This window comes from Tamandua tetradactyla, chromosome 15, assembly GCF_023851605.1.
Source record: "Tamandua tetradactyla isolate mTamTet1 chromosome 15, mTamTet1.pri, whole genome shotgun sequence".
Classification (NCBI taxonomy): Eukaryota; Metazoa; Chordata; class Mammalia; order Pilosa; family Myrmecophagidae; genus Tamandua; species Tamandua tetradactyla.
This window is the reverse complement of record NC_135341.1, coordinates 54,749,385-54,772,772: the sequence shown is the minus strand read 5'-3', so window position 1 is coordinate 54,772,772 and position 23,388 is coordinate 54,749,385. Positions and strand designations below refer to the sequence as shown.

The 23,388-nt window shown below is 40.2% G+C and overlaps 1 protein-coding gene across 1 annotated transcript in view; it reads right to left on the bottom strand.

Annotated features, from left to right (window-relative positions):
- SUSD5 (sushi domain containing 5) overlaps window positions 1–12,469 on the bottom strand; it is an 89,484-nt gene extending 77,015 nt beyond the window's left edge. The window contains exons 1-2 of the mRNA XM_077130400.1: window positions 12,258–12,469; window positions 4,295–4,472 (exon numbers count right to left, since the gene is read on the bottom strand). Of these exons, the coding sequence (XP_076986515.1) occupies window positions 4,295–4,472; window positions 12,258–12,369 (290 nt within the window). The 5' untranslated portion in view covers window positions 12,370–12,469. The remainder of the gene's footprint in view (window positions 1–4,294; window positions 4,473–12,257) is intronic.
- Window positions 12,470–23,388: the final 10,919 nt, after the last annotated feature.

The following is a 23,388-nucleotide window of genomic DNA, read 5'->3' as shown; positions in this document are numbered from 1 at the left end:
ATAAAAGGAGCATCAGACACAAGGTTTTCACATTCACAGTCACATTGTGAAAGATATATCATTTTCAAGAAAATCATCTTGAAGAAACATGGCTACTGGAACACAGCTCTATATTTTCAGGCAGTTCCCTCCAGCCTCTCTACTACATCTTGAACAACAAGGTGATATCTACTTAACGCGTAAGAATAACCTCCAAGATAACCTCTCCACTCTGTTTGGAATCTCTCAGCCATTGACACTTAGTCTCGTTTCACTCTTCCCCCCTTTTGGTCGAGAAGGTTCTCTCAATCCCTTGATGTTAATTCTCAGCTCATTCTAGGGTTTTTCTCAATCCCTTGATGCTGAGTCTCAGCTCATTCCAGGATCTCTGTCCCACGTTGCCAGGAAGGTCCACACCCCTGGGAGTTATGTCCCATGCAGAGAGGGGGAGGGTGGTGAGACTGTTTGTCATGTTGGCTGGAGGGAGAGGCTACATCTGAGCAACAAAAGAGGCTCTCCTGGGGGTGACTTTAGGCCTAAATATTAAGTAGACTTGACCTATTCTTTGTGGGGTTAAGTTTCATATGAACAAACCCCAAGACTGGGGGCTCGGCCTGTAGCTTTGGTTGTCCACCTGCTTATGAGAATATCAAGAACTCAACTGGGGAAGTTGAATTTCTCCCTGCTCTCACCATTCCCCAAAGGGGGCTTGCAAATACTTTTCCACTCACTGATCAAATCACTCTGGGATTCATTGGGGCATCACTCTGGACAAACCAACAAAATCTCATGTGCTACCTGAGATTCCAAGTACATATGATGTTCAATCAAACTATCTACATAAGTTATATTAGGAAATGCTCTAGTCAAAATATAAATTTTGTACCAAATAAACATTTTTTGCTTTAGTCTCACACATCAGGTGACATTTGAAAATATTAATTACCATCTACTTTCAGCACCCTGCAATAATGGCATTCCTTTATGTGAATCCCTTTTTGACTCAAAGCCCTTAATAATATACACAGTATAATCTCCCAAGCCATCAGGAGCATTGGTGATGCAACATTTCTTAAAAAATTGTCCACTGCTGTTTTCAGAATTTCTTCCCAAGCCTCAGATATCCATTCTGTAAATTTTATTGTAGGCATTTTCTTGCTTCACACATGATAGACAATCATATTGCCCTTTGCTCAGTAATAACGCAACACCATTTCATCTACTTGGGGCTTTTCCTTTCCTAGATCCCTTAAAGCATTTGGCTATTGTTTTGCAAAAAAAATAATGAATTGCAATTATTCTTCAGTGATAACTATTTGCTTCACTGGTGTTGAATTCTTGCCTCACTCCTCAGTTTCCAAGCCTTTCTGCACACAGCCTCTCTGTTTAAATGTTAAATCACGGTGTAATCTTTCTGAAGACATTTCAAACAGTAATAAACTGATTAGGTGTAGGAACAAGAAGGCATAGAACTCACCTGACCAAGTGTAGGTATCCATGGGCACTTCCAGCTGCAGTAAGACTCCATGGACATGAGATGTTAAATTGCAAATAAAAGGCACTTCTGAGAATTGAACTATACCAGTAGTAATAACATTAAACAAGCATTTAGTGCCTATTCTGTCATACACTGTTCTAGACATTCTTCTACATATTAACTCTCTCAACTCTCATAACAATTCTATTCACTAAATATTATCGTCTCATTTTTTGAGGCTGAAGATCTCTTCGTCTTTTAAAAAAGATCCATTCATTAAGTTTTTGCTTTCAGTTACTGCATTTTTTCATTTCTACAGTTTCCATTTGGTTATTTTTATGGTTTCCAATTCCCTCCAAAATTCTCCTTCTTGTCTTTTATATCTCTGAACATTATAAGGTAGTTACTTTAAAGTCTGCATTTAACAATGCTAATATCTGGAGTTTTTATGGATCTGTTTCTATCGATTGCTGTTTCTTAAGATTTTTCTTCTTGTTTTCTTGTCTCCACGTGTGACTGCTTAGTTTATATTGTGTGACAGATCCTCTATTTGCAAAAATGTCTGTTGATTTCATAGGATGATGCTACTTCCTTTAAAGAGGATTTTTATTCAATTCTGCTAGCCATCTGGAGCACTGGAACTCCAGTATCACCTCAATTTACGGCTTTTAGAGGATTCCAAGCTATTCTGCAGCTCCAACGGGGCTTGAGTACTTCTTGCAGTTTAGTCCTACTCCTGGGGTACAACCCTACAAGGCCTCAATCAAAAGTAAGAGAGCTTACCAGGCCCCCTCCTACACAGAACTTGAATTAAAATCTATGTCTCACTCATCCCATGAAGCTATTAAAATCGCTCCTCAGCTATATTTTGAGGGAGAGTGCATGGTCTGGGAATCAAACCTGGGTCTCCCACATGGAAAGCGAGCATTCTACCACTGAACCACCTGTGTACCCCTCTCCTCAGCTTTTAAGACACTCTTTTTGGAATCTGCCAAAGCTCCCAGGAGACAAGTGGCTACAGACTTTGGCTTCACCACTCCAGCCCCTCCTCCTCCTCTGGATTTATGTGTATACTCAATATATATTTATGGAGACACAGATCCGATCTACTCTATATCTACCATGCCATGAACTGCAAGATGTACCGTGCATTTATTAACTGCTTTTTGGGGTGCAGGTTTGGGGAGGAAAGACACAGTGAAGTGTACATATTAGCTGTCAGATACTTCCTGGTTTGCAAAACATTAAAATGGAAAAAAATTATTTAAAAAATGTCATGTAGTAAATATAACAAATAAGTGTTTTTGGTTTGCTCTATAAGGAAATATCTCAGCATATACAGGTTAATTTGTCTTAACACCTACAGCAAATCCAGAGAAGCGAGAGCTTACCAATGACACAGTCCTGACTTGTAATGCCTAGGAAACCTCAGCCTAGCACCAAGCTGGCTTTCAGAGCCTCTCAATACCTTGGTTATCTGATGAAATTATAGTAACAGAGTGATGAAAAAAATACTCCTACTCAACTACGTTATAGAAATGTGAATGCACGGGGCATATTTTGTCTATTGAGGAGCACAGATGTAAAATATAAGCAGAGAAGACCACAGTTCCAGATTCACTGGAAAGCTTTGGCTGTAGTCTTGGATGTCCTTCTCTTTATTAGACTGCTGCTTCACATCTGCCACACTTTGGAGATGCAAGTCAGCATGGCTGTGTGTGTTCTCCACAGCCACCTGCTGGCCAGATATCTTCAGACTCATCATTAGCCAAACTAGTTCTTGGAGTTTTGCTCTTTCATATTTCTCTACCATGAGGAAGAAAGAGCAATGGCTCCTGCCTTCTCTGAATCTGTCTAAAGAAGCAATTAAGCACTATTGGGAACTCCTGCTCTTAGCTGACCATAAGAATTCTTTCTTTACAAGGATTCTGTGGGTGAGTTCTAAGACAGAGAACAGTGGGTGTGACTTGTCTTGGCCAAAATGCCTGGGCCCTCTCCTGGGAAAATTCACAGTCTCAGGGTAATTCTACAGCTGGGGACTAATCACTGGGAGGCATCTTCACTCACACTTCTGGCAGTGAATACTGGCTACTGGCAGGACTTCAGTAAGAGCACTTACATGTGGCCTCTCAAGGTGGCCGGGCTTCCTCACAGCATGGCCGTCCCAGGCTAATCAGCCTTCTCACATGGCATCTGAAAGCCACAAAAATGAGGGTCCCCACAGATGCAGGCAGAAACTGTACAGATTTTTCCAATTGAACCTCAGAAGCCACATATCATCACTTCTGCTGTATTCTATTGGTCAAGGCAGTAGCATGCTCTCTGCAACTGAAAGGGAGGGAATATAGGCCCCATCCCTCAAGGGAAGTAGTGTCAAAGAAATTGTGGCCCTATTTTCAAACTGTCACATCATCTTCCTATACATACATATGCAGATACATACCTACATAGAAAAAGGATAAAGAATGAATATATACCAAACAATTAAGACTCCTTACTTAAGAACTGGAGAAGAAGAAACTCATTTTGCAATTAACACACATCTGTATTATTTGAAATTTCACAAGCATGCATTATTTTTGTGACTTAAGAAGAAAATTCAAAATAACAAAGTCAGAGGGGGAAAAAACTGCAACCAGACTCCAGAAAAATGTTTTTCTTTTTTTACGAGATCTCAAAACAAGGCTTTCAAGAAATCCTGGAAGCCACAGCCCACTGTACTTTGCCTACCCGGGCGCCTTAATGGAACAATTATTGAGCCCCTCTATGAGTCTTGGTGGGGAAGTCAGGATGAGTTGGAAAGAAGCAAGCAGCTTTCCCCAGGCTCGTCTGACTTACCCAAGGGTGCCATCCGCCAGCCAGCCTGTGGTGCAAACCGCGAATGCACAATCCTGGACCACCCTCCGCAGCTCGTCTGCAGATACCAGGTGAGCACCCCTGCTCCTGCAGGAAAGCCGGGCTGCCTCCAGCTCCAGACCTGGAGAGCCATTCTGAGACTCCAGTACAAAGAGCTTTCCTGTGGGGGGAAAAACACAAAACACAGTCTGATTCCAGGATCCATGAGACTTTAATCTCAGCAAACTCATTTGGGGGACAGATGCCCGTCAGAACCGTCGCTTCCTGCTTGTCTGAAGACCCAAGTGCAGCAAATATCCCATCACACAGCATCCCTGGGCACAGCTGATGACAATTACACTGGTGTTCTAGTTCTTTTTTTGTGTGTGTGCTTGTCTTCTTTAACGACAACAAATGAACCATCTGTTTCCACATGCTTATATGGATAAGACTTCAAATTTTCCTTTTAAAAAGGTATTTTTCTAACACTGTGTGGCAAGGTTTGGTGCCCTGGGTTCCCCTCATTTGGGTCACCTAGTGTCCAAGGCACCAATGGAATCGTCAGTTCTGCTGTAGTATGGCTGCCCAGCAGACTGGTAGTGACACCGTGACAGCAGACTGCTTTCTTTCTCTCTGTCCCACTGCCTTAAAACATAGCAGAGCCCTTCCCACATTGAATTGGTTTATGTTTGCAACCCTTATCCCTTAATGGACAACAGAGTAGTGGCCTTGCTTGGTGCACACTGGATTCCTGCAACATACCAATTTATAGGCATGCAGTGGCCCCTCAAACAATGTGGGACAGATGGATGGAATGGGGACACGAATGCACACAGAGGCAGAAGCCCTGGCAAAATCCCAAAGTACTTTAGGCAGGTGTCATGGTCAGGTTCATGTGTCAACTTGGCCAAGTGGTGGTACCTCTTTGTCTGGTTGGGCAAGTGCTGGCCTGTCTGTTGTGATGAGGACATTTCATAGAATTAAATCATGATCATGTCAGCTGCATCCACAGCTGATTCCATTTGTAATCAGCCAAGGGGAATGTCTTCTGCAATGAGTGATGCTTAATCTAATCACTGGAAGCCTTTTAAGGAGGATTCAGAAGAGACAGGCTCTCTCTCACAGGTCCTAGCTAATATGGTAAAAAAAAAAAAAATCAGAAGTAACCAGGAAGGGTTTCAAGGGCATTTTAGTGATCTAAGATCCTTTTGTTTTGGTAGATGAAGGTAAAGATATTATTTAACTTTAGATTTTGAGTTCAGCAAGTTTGCACCATACAAAATTAACATAAAAATTAACTGTATTTCTATTCACTAGCAACAAACAATTTGAAATGAAATTAAGACAATGCCATCACAATAGCATCATAAAGAATAAAATACTTAGGAATAAATCTAACAAATAAAATATATAACATATATTATGAAAACTACAAAAAAGTTGAAAGGAATTTAAAAAGACCTAAATAAATAAAACAACATCCCATGTTCATGGCTTAGGAGACTTACTATTGTTAAGATGTCAATAATCCTCAAATTCATCTGCAGAGTCAGGACAATTACTATAAAAAATCCCTGCTACCTTTGTTGATATTAAAATTCATATGGAAATTCAGGGGTCCCACACTGCCAAAATAAGCTGGAAGACTTAGACTTCCCAATTTCAAATCTTATAACAAAGACACAATAATCAAGACAATATGGTAATGCATAAATCAATGGAACTGAACGTTCAGAAGTAAACCCTCATATTTACAGTCACTTGATTTTCAACAAGGGAGTCAAAACAGCTAAATAATAGTTTATTCAACAGTTTGGTCTAGGTCAAATGCATAAACACGTGCAAAAGAATAAGACTGAACCCTATCTCATGCTATATACAAAAATATATCTCAACTCCTCCTACAAGTCAATAATAAAAGACAAATAACCCAATTTAAAAATGGGCAAAGCATCTGAAAAGACATTTCTTCAAAGAAGATATGCAAATGGCCAATAAGTGCATAAATAAATGCTCAACATCATTAGCCATTAGGGAAATGCAAATCAAAACCACAATCAGATACAACTTCATACTCATTAGGATGGCTATAATAAAAAAAATTGATAATAATAAGTGATAGAGAGGATACAGAGAAATTGGAACCCTCATACACTGCTGGTGGGATCATAAAATGATGCACCTGCGTTGGAAAAGTCTTGCAGTTCCTCAAAAAGTTAAAAACACAGTGCTAAATATAACCCAGCAATTCCACTCCCATACATATATATATATATATATATATATATATGTATGGAATGGAAAAACATGCTTACATAAAAATGTATATGGATGTTCACAAAAGCATTATTTATAAAAGATAAAAAGTGGAAACAACCCAAATGTCCATAAACTAATGAACAGATAAATAAAATGTAATATATTCATATAATGGAATATTATTCAGCAATAAAAAGAAATTAAGAACTGCTACAGGCTATAACATGGAAGAACCTTGAAAACATTAAGCTAAGTGAAAGAACCAAGTTATAAATGCGCACATATTGTATGATTCCATTTATAGGGAATATCCAAAATAGACAAAGTCATAGAAACCGGAAGTAAATTAAGTGATGGCCTAGGTCTGGAGAATTAGGAGAAATAGAGAGTGATTGTTAATAAGTACAGGGTTTCCTTTTGGGGAGATGAAAATGTTCTAAAATTGCTTATAGTGATGTTTGTACAACTCTGAATCTACTAAAGACTAGTGAATTATATTGTATGTGAATTATATCTCAATAAAACTTTTATTAAAAAGGGCATTGCTAGAGGAAAAGTGGATCCCTTGTGATGATAAAAGAATTATTTCATCAGTAAGTTAAAAGAATTTTAAATGTTATTATCTATAACAACCTTAGATTATAAAAAGACAATATTAACAAAACTATATGCAAAAATAGAAAATAATCACTATGGAAAATTTCAACCACCATTCTCCTCAGTAATTGACAAAACAGAAAAAAAGTCAAAAAGTTATAGAAGAGCTAAGCAACAAAATTAACATACTTGATGTAAGGACAAATGTAGAGTACTGTACACCAAACTGTAAGACACATATTCCTTTTAGGTACAAATAGAACATTTGTAAAATTAATGAAATGCTGGGCAATAAGGCCAATCTAAAAAAATTTCACAGGACGAAAACCACATAAAGCATGATATGTAGACCACAATGCAAACAAGCTAAAATCACTTGTTTTATTTATCACTTATGTAGAGCTTATCGTGGGCAAATGTTGTTCAAATTGCTTTAAAAATATACACTAATTTAATCCTATAAGAAACTCTACGATATCGGTGTTATTGTTGTCCCCATTTTGTAGTTAAGGTTTATTATTAAAAACTCGTGTAAAATCACAGAACTAGGATTATACAACAAGGCAGTTTGGCTTCCTGGTCAGTGATCTAACCATTGTGTTAAACTGCCTTTCAGTAAAAAATAGCTAGGAAAATTCCCTTGACCATGGAAATTACGAAATATACTTCTAAATAACCATGTGTTCAAAGAAAAAACCACAATGGAAATGAAACATTTTTTATGTAAGTGGCAAAAATTGGTGGAGAAACTAAAGCAGTATTTAAGGGAAATTTATAGCCTCAAATACTCATATTACAGAAGAAGAATAGTTGAAATCAATGATCTCAGTTTCCATGTCAAAAACCTAGAAAAAAGAACATAAAATTAAAACCAAGTAGTAAAAAGAAAGAAATAATAAAGATGGAGCAGAAATCAATGAAATGGAAAACAGATGTACAAATGAACAAAGTCAAGTCACTTCTTTGAAAGGAATAATAAGATAAGCCCCTACAAGATTAATCAAGAGAAAAAGAGGAAACACAAATTTCCAGTACCAAGAATCTAAGTGGGATGATTGAGGAGTTAATGCTTCATTGGTAAAAGTTTCTGTTTGAGAGGATAGAAAAGTTTTGGTGAAAGTGATGGTAGCACAACATCTTGAATGTAATTATCACCACTGAATTATATATTTGAAAATGGTTAAAATGGGAAAATTTGGGTAGTTGATACGTTAGCAGAACAAAAAAAATTATAAACCATAGAACTGTGCAACACAAACAGTGAACACTAATGTAAATTACAGACTATAGGTAGAGGTATAATTTTAATAGTAATAATACTGTTTCATCAATTGAAACAAAGGTACCACACTGATGCAAAATGTTAATATAGGGCTGATATGGGAATATGGGAACTGTACTTTCTGCATGATTTTTCTGTAAACCTATAACTCACTCATCTAAAAAGTAAATTTTTAAAAAATTGATGCACTTAGTGGGGAGAAAAACAAGAATGTAAGGGGACATCACTCAAATCCCACACCAGTGAAAGATAAGAAGAGATTAGTACATTATATAGGCCAGTACATTTGACAACTTACATGAAATAGACAAATACCTTAAAAAAAAAAAAAACTAGGAAAATGGACACAAAATGAATAAGAAAATCTAAATATTCCTCTACCTATTAAAGAAATTAAATCCATCATTTGAAATCTTACAAGAAAAACTGCAGGCACAGATGGCCTTACTAGGAAACAGTAAAAGACTGACCGATAGGGCGCGTGGGGGTTCAGTGGTAGAATGCTTGCCTGGCACGCAGGAGAGGGGGGCTGGATTCCCTGCCCATGCACTCAGCACAAAAGAAATCAACAAAAACCTCACCTTGGAAAACTCCTTCAGAGAACAGAGGAGGGAAGGGCTTACTAATTCATTTTAGAAACCATCATAACCCTGATACCAGTACCTCATGAGAATATAACAAGAAATGAAAATTACAGGTCAAAATATTTCATGAACATAGACTCAATAATCATAAAATCGGCTTCTATCACTACAGGCTCAGTTCTAGGTCTTCTCTTCTCACCGTAAAATCTTTCCCTAAGAATCCATCCATACCTATGATTTCAAAGACTATCCTTACACAGATGACATTTTTCTTTTAGTCCAGACCCCTTTCACTCATGGCTCTTCACTCTCTGCCCCTGTCTCTCAAGTGAACAATTGAAATAGCATCCTCCATGGTCTCTCTCTGCATTCAATCTTGTCCTTACCTCATCCATTCTTCCTACACAGCAACAAACGTCATCTCAAAATGCAAACTGAGCAATCTCTCTACTACTTGAAATTGTTCAGTGTTTCTAATTCCTCTCTTGGAATTAAGACAAGACTTGGCTCATGATCGCATCATTGCGGTCCCACAAATTTCTCTAGCATCATCTCAAACCACATCTGCCTTGTACTCTCAACTTCAACCATTCTGTCTGACATCACATATCCCATTTTCCCTGCCCCCCACAGGTCCTTTGCACATGCTATTGTCACCACTCAGGACACTTTTTCCTCTTCCTATTTGCCTACTTAATTCCTGCTCATTTGCACCAAGTCAAAACCTCCTATTACATGCTTTCAGAGCACCTTCTGTCTTTTAATCATATCACTTATCAATGCTGCAATTCCACATTTCATTCATATAATTACTTGCTTTATGCCTCCCCAAATGGATTTCAAGCTCCCTGATAGTAAGCACTGGTTTCTCCTCACCCTTCTATCCACAACAGCAAATAAAACGCCTGACATATAGTAGATACTTGATAAATATCTTTGAATTAATGAATTTTTTCCAATAATCATTACCCAAGCACGATTCATTTGCATTCACTTAATATGAAGGTTTTTTAGTTCCAGCAGTATTTAAAAGTACAGTTGCAGGTCTTCTGTAAGTATGAGATGCAGATCTAATTAATAAAATGTAAACTGTTTTTCATTTATATTTTTTCTTATTGACTTTTTTTTTTTAATAATGTCTCTCCAATTCTACTTCTACAAATATGCAACAAATCAGTTTGGCTGAACATTTCTCTTTCCTCCTCCTATTACTGTACCCCTTCTCCCACCAAATCCACGCAATTAACTAAATGTGGGAATTGGTGATATTTATACATGTATTTAGTAAAGAAAAGAATCCCTTCATAATTTAGCTTGTAATTCTTCAATGGATGAGCTATAAAAGCTGGAGCTCCGCAACTGTAGTTTCTTGAAAGAATGTGTACCTATAATTTTACATTGGAGAAGAAAGGAGAAAGAAAGGAAGAAGGGGGAAAAGGAGGCATTTCTGCCAAGAGATAACAAGAAAACTCTGGGCGTTATCCTTATTTTCTCCTAGTCTAATAATATTTCTGCCTTCAACTTACGGCCTGCATCAAGTCAGACAGGCACAAAACATTGATCCATAGCCATCTGGCGTTCCAATGAAACAATTATATTGTGATAAAATACGAAAATACCATGAATTGCATAGGTATTTCTTTAAAAGGAATTGGTAAAATAGCATACATCTATTCAAAAGTTAACTCAATTAACTTTAATTAATTTAAATTAACTAATTTAATCTACTTGCAGCCTTTAAAATAAGCTTAATTTTCATGATTTGGTGTCATACAAAAAAATACTACACCAAAAAATTAACTGTGGACTGACTGCTAATATGTACAGCATCTTTTTGGGGGGCGGTGGTGATGGAAACGTTTTGAAATTAGACAGTGGCGATGATTGAACAACATTGTGAATATATTAAAAACCACTGAAGCATACACTTTAAATTCAAGTTAAAGTAATGTACACATAATTTTATGTTATGTGAATCATATCTCAATTTAAAAACAATTTACAGTGGTAACCAACAGCCTTCAAAGTTAAAACTGTTTTGTCTCTAATAGGCTATCTGTGGATATGGAGAAATAAGACGGTAATCCTTAACCAGGAGCAAAGAGTTCTTAGCAGGAATTTATGAGAAAAAGTACAAAAAATTCTAAAATAATATCTGAAGTGTTTTTTTTTTCCTGTTTTCCTCTTTCTCTAAACCAGCATGCTTTTTTGTTTTGTTTTTGTCCTGTCTTCTAGTTTCAATCAACATTGTTTGCTAAATAGAAATGGCATTTAAAAACATATCATACAAAGCATCCTAAAGCAGCTGAGGATTTTTCTCCTTCATCCATTTCATGTGTCACAAACTTCAATCTACTAGAAACACCCGAGGGGTATGAAAACTATGAGCTTTTAAACTTGCTTCTTTCAGATATTCCTGCACCAAGTCAAGGAGGCTCTGTTCCAAAGGCAAAACACGGTTGAATTAGCTTTTCAAAATGGATTTGATATAGGACTCCAATCATGCTAATTTAAGGGAAGTATCAAATGCTGACTACATCTTCAAACACACAAAACAAATTAAAGCGGGTCAAATTGCAGAGACCCTGCAATAATCTGGCCCCTATCGATTTCTCTAACCACATCTCCCACGATATCCCTACCTTGCACTCTGGGCTCCAGCCATTCTGTCATATGTCCCATTTTTTCCTGCCACCCACAGGGCCTTTGCACATGCTATTTCCGCTAGCCAGACACCCTCCCTTCCCCCTTTGCCTTGTTGATTCCCACACAACCTTCAACTCTTCCTGGACCAAGACAAGATATCCGACTGAGTTTTCCAACCACAGACCTTGTCTTCTGGAGCGCATTTTATTAGACATTGAGAAATTGAGAGGCAGTGGAAAATTACATCTCTGTTGAAGAGGCTCTAGGGCACCCTGGACAATATTTTATTTTAAATAATTTTCACAGAGATCTTGGGAAAGCTAGAGGCAGGGCTGAAGGACCAACGCACCGGGCTGCCTCCGTTAGCGCTCCCGGCAGGAAGGGAGGATGAGGGGCCCTAAGGGCATCTGGGCGCACGGGGGTAAGAACACTTGACCGGCCGTGAGAGGATGCTGGGTCGCAGAAAAGCCGCTCGCCTTGCTCTCTACCAGTTTCTCCGACAATCTGGACGTGAGAGAAGGCAGCCCCAGAGGGCGTCGCCATTCCCTCGCGGACTCCGGCGCCAAACCCAACCCGGCCGCATTCCGCGTACACTCACCATCCGCCCGCACCAAGAGGCGCGGCACGCCAAGCAGGAGGAGTGTCGCCACCCAGAACCCCAGCAGGCAGCTGCGCGCCGGGGAACGGGGGCCGGGTTCTCCGGCAGCCATGGTCCCGGAGTGCTAGGGCGGGCGGGCTCCGGTGCTGGCTCAGGCTGCGCTTTGGGCTGCTCCGGGCACTACCCAGCCGGCGCCACACGGCGAAGCGCGGGGCGCTCTGTTGGCGCGTCCAGGCTTCCAGCCCGGAGCGCGGAGAGGGAGGAGCGTAGAGAGTCAGGGGAGGCCGAGACGCAGGAGCCGAGCGCTGGGGCTGCCCAACTCCCGGGAGGGTCTTCCCTGTGGCGCCTGGGAGGCGGCGGCAGCCGAGCTCCGCCTTCGCGCCGGGCACCTGGAAGCTTCGGTGCCAAAAGGGGCTGCACTGGGCCGCTCCGAGGGCGCCGGCAGGGCGGAGGGTGAGCGGGCCGAGAGGCGGGGAGAGCAGAGAGCTGGCCGCCGGGACCCCCCGCCTGTCCGGGTGACCCTTGGCGAGAGGGTGGCGCCGGCGGTGAGGCCGAGCCCCCACCCCCACCCCCACCCCTAGTCCCCATCGAGAGGACTGTCAAAAAAAGGGGTAGCTAACTTTGCCCTCTACCTCTTGACTTTCCAAGTGTCATCCTCCTAGAGAGGAGGTAAAAATTTTGAAAGAGGGGAAGAATCTAACTTGCCAGTCTAAGGAGTGAATGACACGGGATAACGAGACTCCTCTTCTCTAAAAGAAGGAATCCGAATCTCATGCCCTTTCGAGTGGAGGAGCCCTGCTTTGGGAAGTGGATGATAGTGGTGACGACCCCACCAGTGCCCTTGGGAAATGCTAGGGCATACCGGAAAAAGTCATGAAGGAAACGTTCCCAGAGATGAGCGACTTTCAAGCTACGCTTTTAAGGATTCCTTTTTCCAGTTTATTCTCTATCCTGTCTCCCCAGCATCAGCACCGTTCAGTGGAGGAAAGAGGATCTGCATTCTGATCAATATTATTATTACAACTGGATACTGGTGCCACTCTCCAGTTCACGAATCCTTCTATATTCATGCACCGGCCAGCAAGGATCCACTGAGTGGGCACAGGGTGCTCACGCCTACGCTATATTCTGCATTGAGGCTACAATGTGACCTAACACTGCTCAGTTTGAAAGACAAATAAATAAGATTGAACAAGTGATTGATGCTTAAAGAAACATTTTAATGAACTAGGAACATTTAATGAACTAGGAACATTTAATGAACTAGGAAACAAACACTGAAAGACTGTATTTTCACTTTCAATAAGAACTGGGATTTGAATCCACATCTGATTTACTACAGGTGTCATTTTTCAATTAATACAATTTTTGATGGGGAGTGAAAGGGTATTATCCCCTCTTCTCACTCTCCACCAAATGCCAACTAGTGATTAATTCCTTTGGATAATAAAGCTTTCCTTTTAAAATACAAATTCTCTAGGGTGTTAAATGTAGTGAGGCCTCACCATCATTCACATGTACATGAAAATGAATTTGCTTAGCTGCTTCTCTTCTAACAGTTAGTTGGTAACTTAAGGAGTGAGACTTCACACTGTCTAGACTGGAGGAGACATTTTAAAGCCTGCTCAGAAGGAACCTGCAGAAACTCTGACTTGCTTAGGAGCTGTGCCTAGTAATGTTGGTGTGTTACTACCTACCCGTCTCGATATTTTAAAATACGCCTTTATTGAGATGTCTTATTCGGTCTTAATTTAGGTAGATGGCACTTTCCAAGGGTTTAATGGGTACAACTGCTGCAGAAAACAATTTAATTGTTTCATATAAATTTAAACATATGCCTGCCCTTTGACCCAGAAATTTCACTCTTAGGCATATATCCAAAAGAAATGAAAACTTAGTTCACAAAAATATTTGTACACTAACGTTCATAGCAGCTTTATTCATAAAAACCATTAACTGGAAGCAACCCACTGTCCATTAACAGTTGAATAGACAAATAAATTGTCATATTCACATAATGGAATACTATTTGACAATAAAAGGAATGACCCACTGATACCCTCAACAATGTGGATGAATCTCATAAGTATTATGCTGACTGAAAAAAAGCCTCACACGAAAAGCTTCATACTGGATGTATTTATATGAAGTTGAATAATGGACAAAACTAATCCGTGGTGAAAACAGTCTACACAGGTTGCCTTTGAGGGGTGGGATCACGGGGAACCTTCTGAAGTGATGAGAATGTTCTGTATCTTGATGGGGATGCTGGGCATTGTGTGTTCACATTGTCAAACCTCATTAAACGGTCCACTTAAAATATTTTATTGAGTGTTATTTAGATTTCATTAACAAATGTTTCAAAAATAGTAAATTCAGTCCTTGCCTTAAGGAATAAGAATGGATTAATAGAAGCATATTTAGCAAAGAAGGGACTTACTGTATTGGCTGGGGTGATTGATCTTGACTATCAAGGGGAAACTGGATTGCAACTACACAATGGAGTTAAAAGAAGAGTTTGCCTGGACATAGGAGATCCCCTGGGGTGTCTCTTAGTATTTCCTTGTCCTGTGATTAAAGTCTATGGAAAAGTGCAACAACCCAATCCAGGCAGGACTACCAATGGTCCAAAAACTTCAGGAATGAAAGTTTGGGTCACCCACCAGCCTAAGAACCATGGCCAGTTGAAATGCTTGCTGATGGTAAAGGGAATATGGAATGGGTAGTGGAAGAAGGCAATGATAAGTATGAGCTACAACCACATGACAAGTTACAGAAACAAGATCTGTAATGGTATGAGTATTTTCTCCTTGTTTAGATATGAACATGCTTGTATTTGTACATAAAGCAAATATCTTGTTTTCTTCTTATCATATGACATAACTTATATTGTTCATATTATAGTATTTAAGTTACAGGATATCAAGTTTAAAAGTGATTGTTACCTAAAGACTTGCACCCTATTCTGTAGAGATTTAGTGTGTTTCCACTTGTAGGTAGGACAGTTGAGTATTGTTAGGCATAAAGGTATGTCTGTTATTGTGTTCTATTTAGAGATTAAGTATGGTTTAAGGTGATGAGTATAACTGCCAACTTGACAAGGAGTGGACTGTGATAGTTAGGTTCAGGTGTCAGCTTGGCCAGGTGATGGTGCCCAGTTGTCTGGTCAGGCAAGCATTGGCCCAATTGTTACTGCAAGGATATTTCGTGGCTAGTTAATAAACCAGAAGCCTGGTTTATTAAATCATCAGTCAGTTGATTGCATCTGTGACTGATTACGTCTACCATCAACTAAAGGTATGTTCCACAAGGAGAGAATCTAATAGAATTAATCCAATCAATTGGAGACTTTAAAAGGGGAAGAAAGAATTTTCATTTCTTCAGCCAGCCAGTCTTTCCAGTAGAGTTCATCCAGGAACGTCATTGGAGTAGTCAGCCTGGCTGCCTGCCTTCTGGATTTTGGACTCTTGAATCCCCATGGTTGTGTGAGACACTTTGGGAAATATCATATTACACATATCTCTTGTTGGTTTTGTTTCTGTAGAGGGTCCTGACCAATACAACTATATACAGAAATATCGGCAGGGTTGAGGGAATCAACGGAAATGATAAAGCCCCGGGATTGGGAACAGCAGGAATCTGTTACCACCCTGAGACCTGAAGGTGTGGGTGGAGATTGAGGTGCTACCAAAATCCTGCAAGAATTGTGGCCATGAAAGAGGTCATAGAAAGAGAAACAAAGTCACTCCCACCAACGTGGCAAGGAAGGAGTAAGCAAAGAGATACCCCAACTATTTTTCCTTCTCCCCTTCACATTTTTGCTGGTGCCTCCTATTGGCTGAATCATTTGAAAACTAGAGCACAAAGGAGTGCAGTGGCTGCAGTCCTTCCATGTCATCCTTCCGAGGAACACAGTAGGGCAGAGAAGAGTAGAGAGTGCATCTGGAAAGGCAAATGGAAAACAACCAGCATAGTTCATCTATTCTTCTCTTTCATTTGGATAAAAACAATTTTTAAAAAACAGGAAAAACATAAAGTCCTGTCAGTTCCTGTATTATCTGAGAATGGCATCAATTCAATTAAGTTCCCACTTGGAAACTAAATTGTAATAATAATCTCCACAAGGTCTCTTCATGTGGGGGTAAATAGAAAGGGGGAGGAGGAAACAATTCATTAAATATAGATGATGTAGTCCCATTTCTGTAACTGGTCATGAGGCTTTATTTGATAATCATCATTTCCTTTGTAACCCTTCATTCAATGCTCCCTTTCCACTCACTGAGCATCTTGGCTTGTAATTTTTACAATCTGGTCAGAGGGACCCAAACTTTCATTTTTACTAAGAACACATCTTTATTATGTTGCTATATTTTTCCATTAACCAATATTATTGGAAATGAGAGGCTCCTGAAATCTAGACGTAATCATCTATGTTCCCTTTACGCAGTAGCAACCCAATTTCCCTTTGATAATTAAGATCAATCACCCAGTTAGTAGAGTGACCTTCTCTGTCTTTTGGTTCTGTAATACAGGATCTCAGAATTACCAAAGAGCAATCTCTGTTTCCAATTTCCAGGGCCATAACTCTGTGTTTACTGGTGGAAGTCTTTTGCCTTTGGGCACCCAGACCTCCAACCGCCCCCACCCCCCCAATTTCAATACTGTGGGGGTGATATGCAAAACTTTGATAAGTGGGTAATTAGATGTAGTAGGTAAGGTCACATCCACTTTTACCCCTTTCTTCTTAGATCGGTGTCTTGTCTATGAGGAAAAAGACATCATATATTGGCTACTGCTTAAGGCATATACTATATCCTAAACAAATAGCCCAATATTAGAGGGTATTTCCCCCAGCTGGTGTCCTAGCTTTGCCTTCATATTTCTATCAAGCCACCTGCTCCTGTGTTCTAGTTAGCTAGCTGCCAGAATGCAATATACCAGAAACGGAATGGCTTTTAACAAGGGGAATTTAATGAGTTGCTAGTTTACAGTTCTAAGGCCGAGAATTAAAACGAGTCTATAGAAAAGTCCAATCAAAGGCATCCAGGGAAAGATACCTTGGTTCAAGAAGGCCGATGAAGTTCAGGGTTTCTCTCTCAAGTGAGAAGGCACATGGCGAACACAGTCAGGGCTTCTCTCTCAGCTGGAAGGGCACATGGCGAACACGGCGTCATCTGCTAGCTTTCTCTCCTGGCTTCCTATTTCATGAAGCTCCCCGGGAGGTGTCTTCCTTCTTCATCTCTAAAGGTCACTGGCTGGTGGACTCTCTGCTTTGTAGTGTTGCTCTCTCTGAATCTCACTCTCCAAAATGTTTCCTCTTTTATAGGACTCCAATAAACCAATCAAGACCCACTCAAATGGGTGGAGACATGTCATCCCCTAATTCAGTTAAACAACCATTCTTGACTAAATCACATCAACCAGGGAGATGATCTCATTACAGTTTCAAATATACAGTATTGAATAGGGATTATTCTACCTTTATGAAATGGGATTTATATTAAAACATGTCTTTTCTTAGGGGGCATATATCCTTTCAAACCAGCACATTCCACCCTCTGGCCCCTAAAAAAGACATGTTTTTCCCAAATACAAAATACATTAATTTCATAACAATATTAGAAACCTTAAACCTTTCAGTAGCAATACAATGAAGTACAAAATTAGAGACAGTATAAAATGTCATCAAGTCAGTTACAGGCATGGTCTGCCCTAAGGCAAAAGTCTCTCCATTTGCTCTGGACCTTTGAAAACTCACAACAAGTTATTTGCTGCCAACATACAAAGGAGGAACATTCATAGGATACATATACACATTTCCATAGGGAGGAAGGAACACAGGGGTCACTGGACCCATATGCTTTTGAAAACCTGCAGGGCAAAGTCCATTAGGTTTCAAAGTCTGAGAGTCATTTATCCTCAGGGCTTTAGAAAGTGGCAGTCCCACCCTATCCAAATGCCTACGCCTGCCTCTCTCTGAATGCAACCTTGGGGGATATTGGGGAGACCACCTTTCTATCGGCTCCACCCTCTCCAAGCATTGGGGCCGCACCCGGGCTCTCTGCCATCTCCGGGGCACACGCTCAACCCCTCCATGTGGTGGCAGCCAGGCTCTCCCCAAACCCCAAGGAATGTGCTTCACCTTCTCCAAGACCTGAGGTGGCATGACTCTTCCACTGCAACGAGGTGAAAGGCCCATTCTCTGCCTTTGGGGCAAACTCACCCTCTCCACGTGCTTGGGTGGGTCCGCTCTCCTTGCCCGAGGCTTCTTGACTTCAGACCTCAGCCTCCACGGTTTTGCCTCTGAAGTTATTTTCCCTCCAATGTGTCCCTTCTCTGAACCCCTCAGTCCAGACTGGCAGCAGCTCTGTTTATACAGGTCCCACAGCACTCTCGTTGGCTTTCTATGCAGTAGCCTTGGATCATGCCCATTAGATATAAAGAGTTTCCACAAATCTTTCCTGGATAACTCCATGTCTGATCCTGACTTTCTCTGAAATGGCTCGCTAGTTCCACATTTGGTGAAATCCACACTATACTCTGTAGTCTCCCTTTCTGTAGGCCCAGAATTTTCCGGGACCTCAATTTCTGGTTTCTTTTTACTCAAGAGTTCAGTTTTCAGCTTATGTCTTTCCTGTCGCATTTCACTATAAGCTGCAAGGAGAAACCAGACTGCACTTTCAACATTTAATTTGGAGATCTCTTCTGCTAAATATCCAAGTTCATGGCTTTTAAAATCTGCCTTCCAGCCAATACCATTAGTCAACTTTGCCAGATTATCTGCCATTTTAAAACAAGGATCACCTTCCTTCCAGTTTTCAATAACACGTGCCTCATTTCTTTCTAAGGCCTCATCAGAGGTATCTTTAGAGTCCACATTTCTACCAACAGTCTCTCCAAAGCATTCTAGGCCTTCTCTATCAAGCTTCTCACAAGCTTCTCTATCAAGATTCTTCCAGAATCTTCCCCTTATCCATTTAAAAAGCCACTCCAACATGCTTGGTATTTGCAAACCACAGCAGCAGCACCCCACTCTCCGGTACCAAAATCTGTTCTAGTTTTCCTTCTTCATCTCTAAAGGTCACTGGCTGGTGGACTCTCTGCTTTGTATTGTTGCTCTCTCTGAATCTCACTCTCCAAAATGTTTCCTCTTTTATAGGACTCCAATAAACCAATCAAGACCCACTCAAATGGGTGGAGACATGTCATCCCCTAATCCAGTTAAACAACCATTCTTGACTAAATCACATCAACCAGGGAGATGATCTCATTACAGTTTCAAATATACAGTATTGAATAGGGATTATTCTACCTTTATGAAATGGGATTTATATTAAAACATGGCTTTTCTTAGGGGGCATATATCCTTTCAAACCAGCACATCCTGGGAGATGGTGCACATGATAAAACTCATGGGCGTGAACCCATAGCCCTGCTGCCTTTTCTGTAAAATCAGTTTCTTGGTTATAAATGATGTTGTGTGTGATACCATGGCAATATATGAGGAATGTTGTGAGTCCAGGTATAGTAGTGCTAGTAGAGGCAAGTCTGGCAAGAAAAGCAAAATCATATCTAGAGTAAGGGTCTATTCCAGTGAGGACAAATAAGTGTGGCCTCCATGATAAAAGGGATCCAATGTAAGCAACCTTTCTCCACATAGCCAACAGCAGGGCTTAACTAAGGAATGAAACCACATGGGAACTCAAGTTTGGCCTTGGCTATTGGCAAACTGGACACTTGGAGTGGTGGTAACCAGATCAGATTTGAAGATGATTTGTGTTACTGCACTCCTGGACAGCCTCCATCTCTGCCACCATGGCCTCTATGTCCATGGTTCCATTGAACAATCACTTGTATGCTGAAGAAAAAGGCAACTGACAGCCAGAGGATGGGTTCTTTTGTCCATCTGATTATTAGGAGCATCCCCTCCTAATTGCCTCTAGTGGGCATCAGATACATATATGTTCACAGGAGCTGCTCATTTCCAGAGGCCCATAAGAACTTCTTTTTGCCAATCTCTCAGTCTTGAAATTTTCAGGTCCCTGACCAGCCATTAGGCATTGTCCATAAATCAGTGCAGATCCGTAGATGACACCTTCTCTCCTTTTATGTAAACCAAGGTTCCAGGGTGGGCAACAGTGGCTCAGTGGCAGAGTTCTCGCCTGCCATGCGAGAAACCAGGGTTCGATTCCCAGAGCCTGCCCATGTCAAAAACAAACAAACAAACAAACAAAAACCAACAATGTTCCACTCATTGAGAGGATTTTTTAAATGCAATTTTATTGAAATATATTCAAACACCATATAATCCATCCAAAGTATACAATCGATGGCTCACAATACCATCATAAAGTTACGCATTCATCATTACAATCAATTTTAGAACATTTTCATTACTCCAAAATTAAATTAAATTAAAAAGAAAACCCAAAACATCCAATATCCCTTATTTCCCCTATTATTTATATATTTTTTGTCTTTATTTTATTACTCATCCACCCATACACTGGACAAAGGGGGTGTCAGTCACAAGATTTTCACAATCACACAGTCACACTGTAAAAGCTATATAGTTTTACAATCATCATCAAGAAACAAGTCTACTGGATTACAGCAACAGTTTCAGGTATTTTCCTTTCGCCATTCTAATACACTAGAAATAAAAAGGAATATATAGTGCATGAGAATAACCTCCAGAATGACTTCTCAACTTTAACTGAAACGCCTTAGCCACTGAAACTTATTTTTGTTCCATTTCTTTTCTCCCTTTTAGTCAGGAAGGCATTCTGAATTTCATGACGCCAGGGCCGGGTTCATCCCTGGGAGCCATGTCCCACTTTGTCAGGGAGACTTACACTCCTGGCAATTTTATCCCATGTAAAGGGGGGTGGGTAGTGAGTTTGCTTGCATAGTTGGCTGAGAGAGAGAAGCCCCATCTGAGCAACAAAAGAAGTTCTCTGGGGGAGACTCTAAGGCATAATTGTAAGCAGGCTTCACTTCTCTTTGCAGAAATAAGTTTCATAAGCGCATGCCCCAAGGTTGAGGGCTTGACTTATTAAATTTGGAGTCCCTCATGCCTGCAAGAACATCAGGAATTCTGGAGGTGGGAAAGTTTAATATTTCCACATTTCCCCCCAGTCCTTCAAGGGAACTTTGCAAATACTTTTTTATTTTCTGCCCCTCCCCCCAATACTCTGGGATGTGTCAGAGTATTATATTAACCTATACAGAATAACAAGATCTCATTCTCTATTCTAGGTTCATTGGGAGAATTTTTTTTACTACTTATTTTAAAAATATATTTTTATTGACAAATCTTCACACACATACATTTGATACATGTTGTATAATCAGTGGCTCACAATATCATCACATAGTTGTGTATTCATCACTGTGATCATTTTTTGGAACATTTGCATCCCTCCAGAAAAGGAAATAAAAAGAAAAAAGAAAAAAAAAACTCATATATTCCATATCCCTTACCCCTTCTTCTCATTGACCACTAGTATTTCCACTTACCCAATTTATTTTACCTTTTGTCCTTCCTTTTATTTATTTATTTTTATCTATTTTTTTTTTTACTCATCTGTCCATATCCTGGATAAAAGGAGCATCAGACACAAGGGTCACTACTTTTTTTTTAATGCTATATCAGAGTGGGGCTGGCTGGTACCATGCCACGTATGCCCAGGAAAGCCTTTTTCCTCCTCTATTCAGTGCAACTTCCCATGAGGTCACAGGTGTAAGTGGAGGAAGAAGCAGCTAAGCAGTAGATGCAAGTACCATGGGTGCCTGAACCACCTGGTCATGCAATTTACTTGTTCATTCCAGGTCTACTCTTGTACGTACCATTTCCAGTTAATTCTGGAATGTTGATTTATGCTTCAAAATACCCTATTCATGATGGACAGATACGGTCTCATACTCATGCGGTGTCTTGTGTTCAGTCAGTCTCTCCCAGAACCAAATAATAAAGGGGAAACTGCTAATCAAATGGAGAATGGTTGACTTTACTCTAAAACTCTAGGAATCTGCATTGCAATCCCACTAATTGGTTTGCTCAAGATTTCATAAGGCATTCCTATCTGTCACAGACACTTCTGTTTCTTGTGACATGAGGCCAAAGTGGCAGAGCAGTTGCATCGCCACCTGGACCTGCTGCAGAGTGTTGTCTTGCTATGGACTGCCTTCAAAGCTATAAGCCTTATGGGTTACCACATGGTAAATAGTACCTAAAATGTTTCTCTTTTTTTCATCCTGGTAGTACACGGGTATCAATTTGTCTGTAGATATAGCCCTAAGATAAAATAGAGAAAGTATGCTGCTATTTTTGCTGAGTGATGGCAAACTGCTTCTGAATATCTTTGCTGAGGAATTAAAAATAAACAATTCACTGGGTTAATAGCTACATAACGACATAACAGGTGCCAGAGGAGGTCTTGATTTATTCTAACAATAACATATCTGGAAGAGCAATTGCAATTGACAACACCTGATTAAATTGCTGATAAACCTCCAATATTCCCCAAATTCTCCTGCCTTTTGCAATGGCAAAACAGGCAAGTAAATCTTGAATGACCAAACGTCCTGGTTTACGTCTCTTGTTTACATCGTAGCTCCAGAATCCCATCCAATTTAATATTTAACACAGATTTTTCTTTTTTAAAAAAGAAATATCCAAAAGAATCAATTTAAGCCAGAATTGTAGACCTCAATTTTGCACTTTTAGCTTCTGCATGTTCTCATCTAGTGTTGTATGAGATACACATGCAGTTCTCACTTGAAAACATGGTTAAACTTGAAAAACAGCCGGTAGTCCACCTTATTCTTCCCAATCCTTTCCTGGTGCAATGTAATTAACTTCTGTCTTTCAAGGACAGTATGCAGAGTGACCAATGATATTTATCAAATATGCTTAGACACAAGCAGCTAGGCACAGATCACTCCTTATGGTCTCTGGCCATGGTGGGAGAAGTATTTAAAGACCCTGCCAGCCACTTGGCTTATCTGGCAGTTTTTCGGTAGCCTGTGTAAGGTGCATGAAGCCACCAGGCCACCAGTCAGCAGGTCAGTGGGAAGTGTGGAACATTATAGGGCAGATTTATGTGAAATACGTGCAGAAAACAGGGAC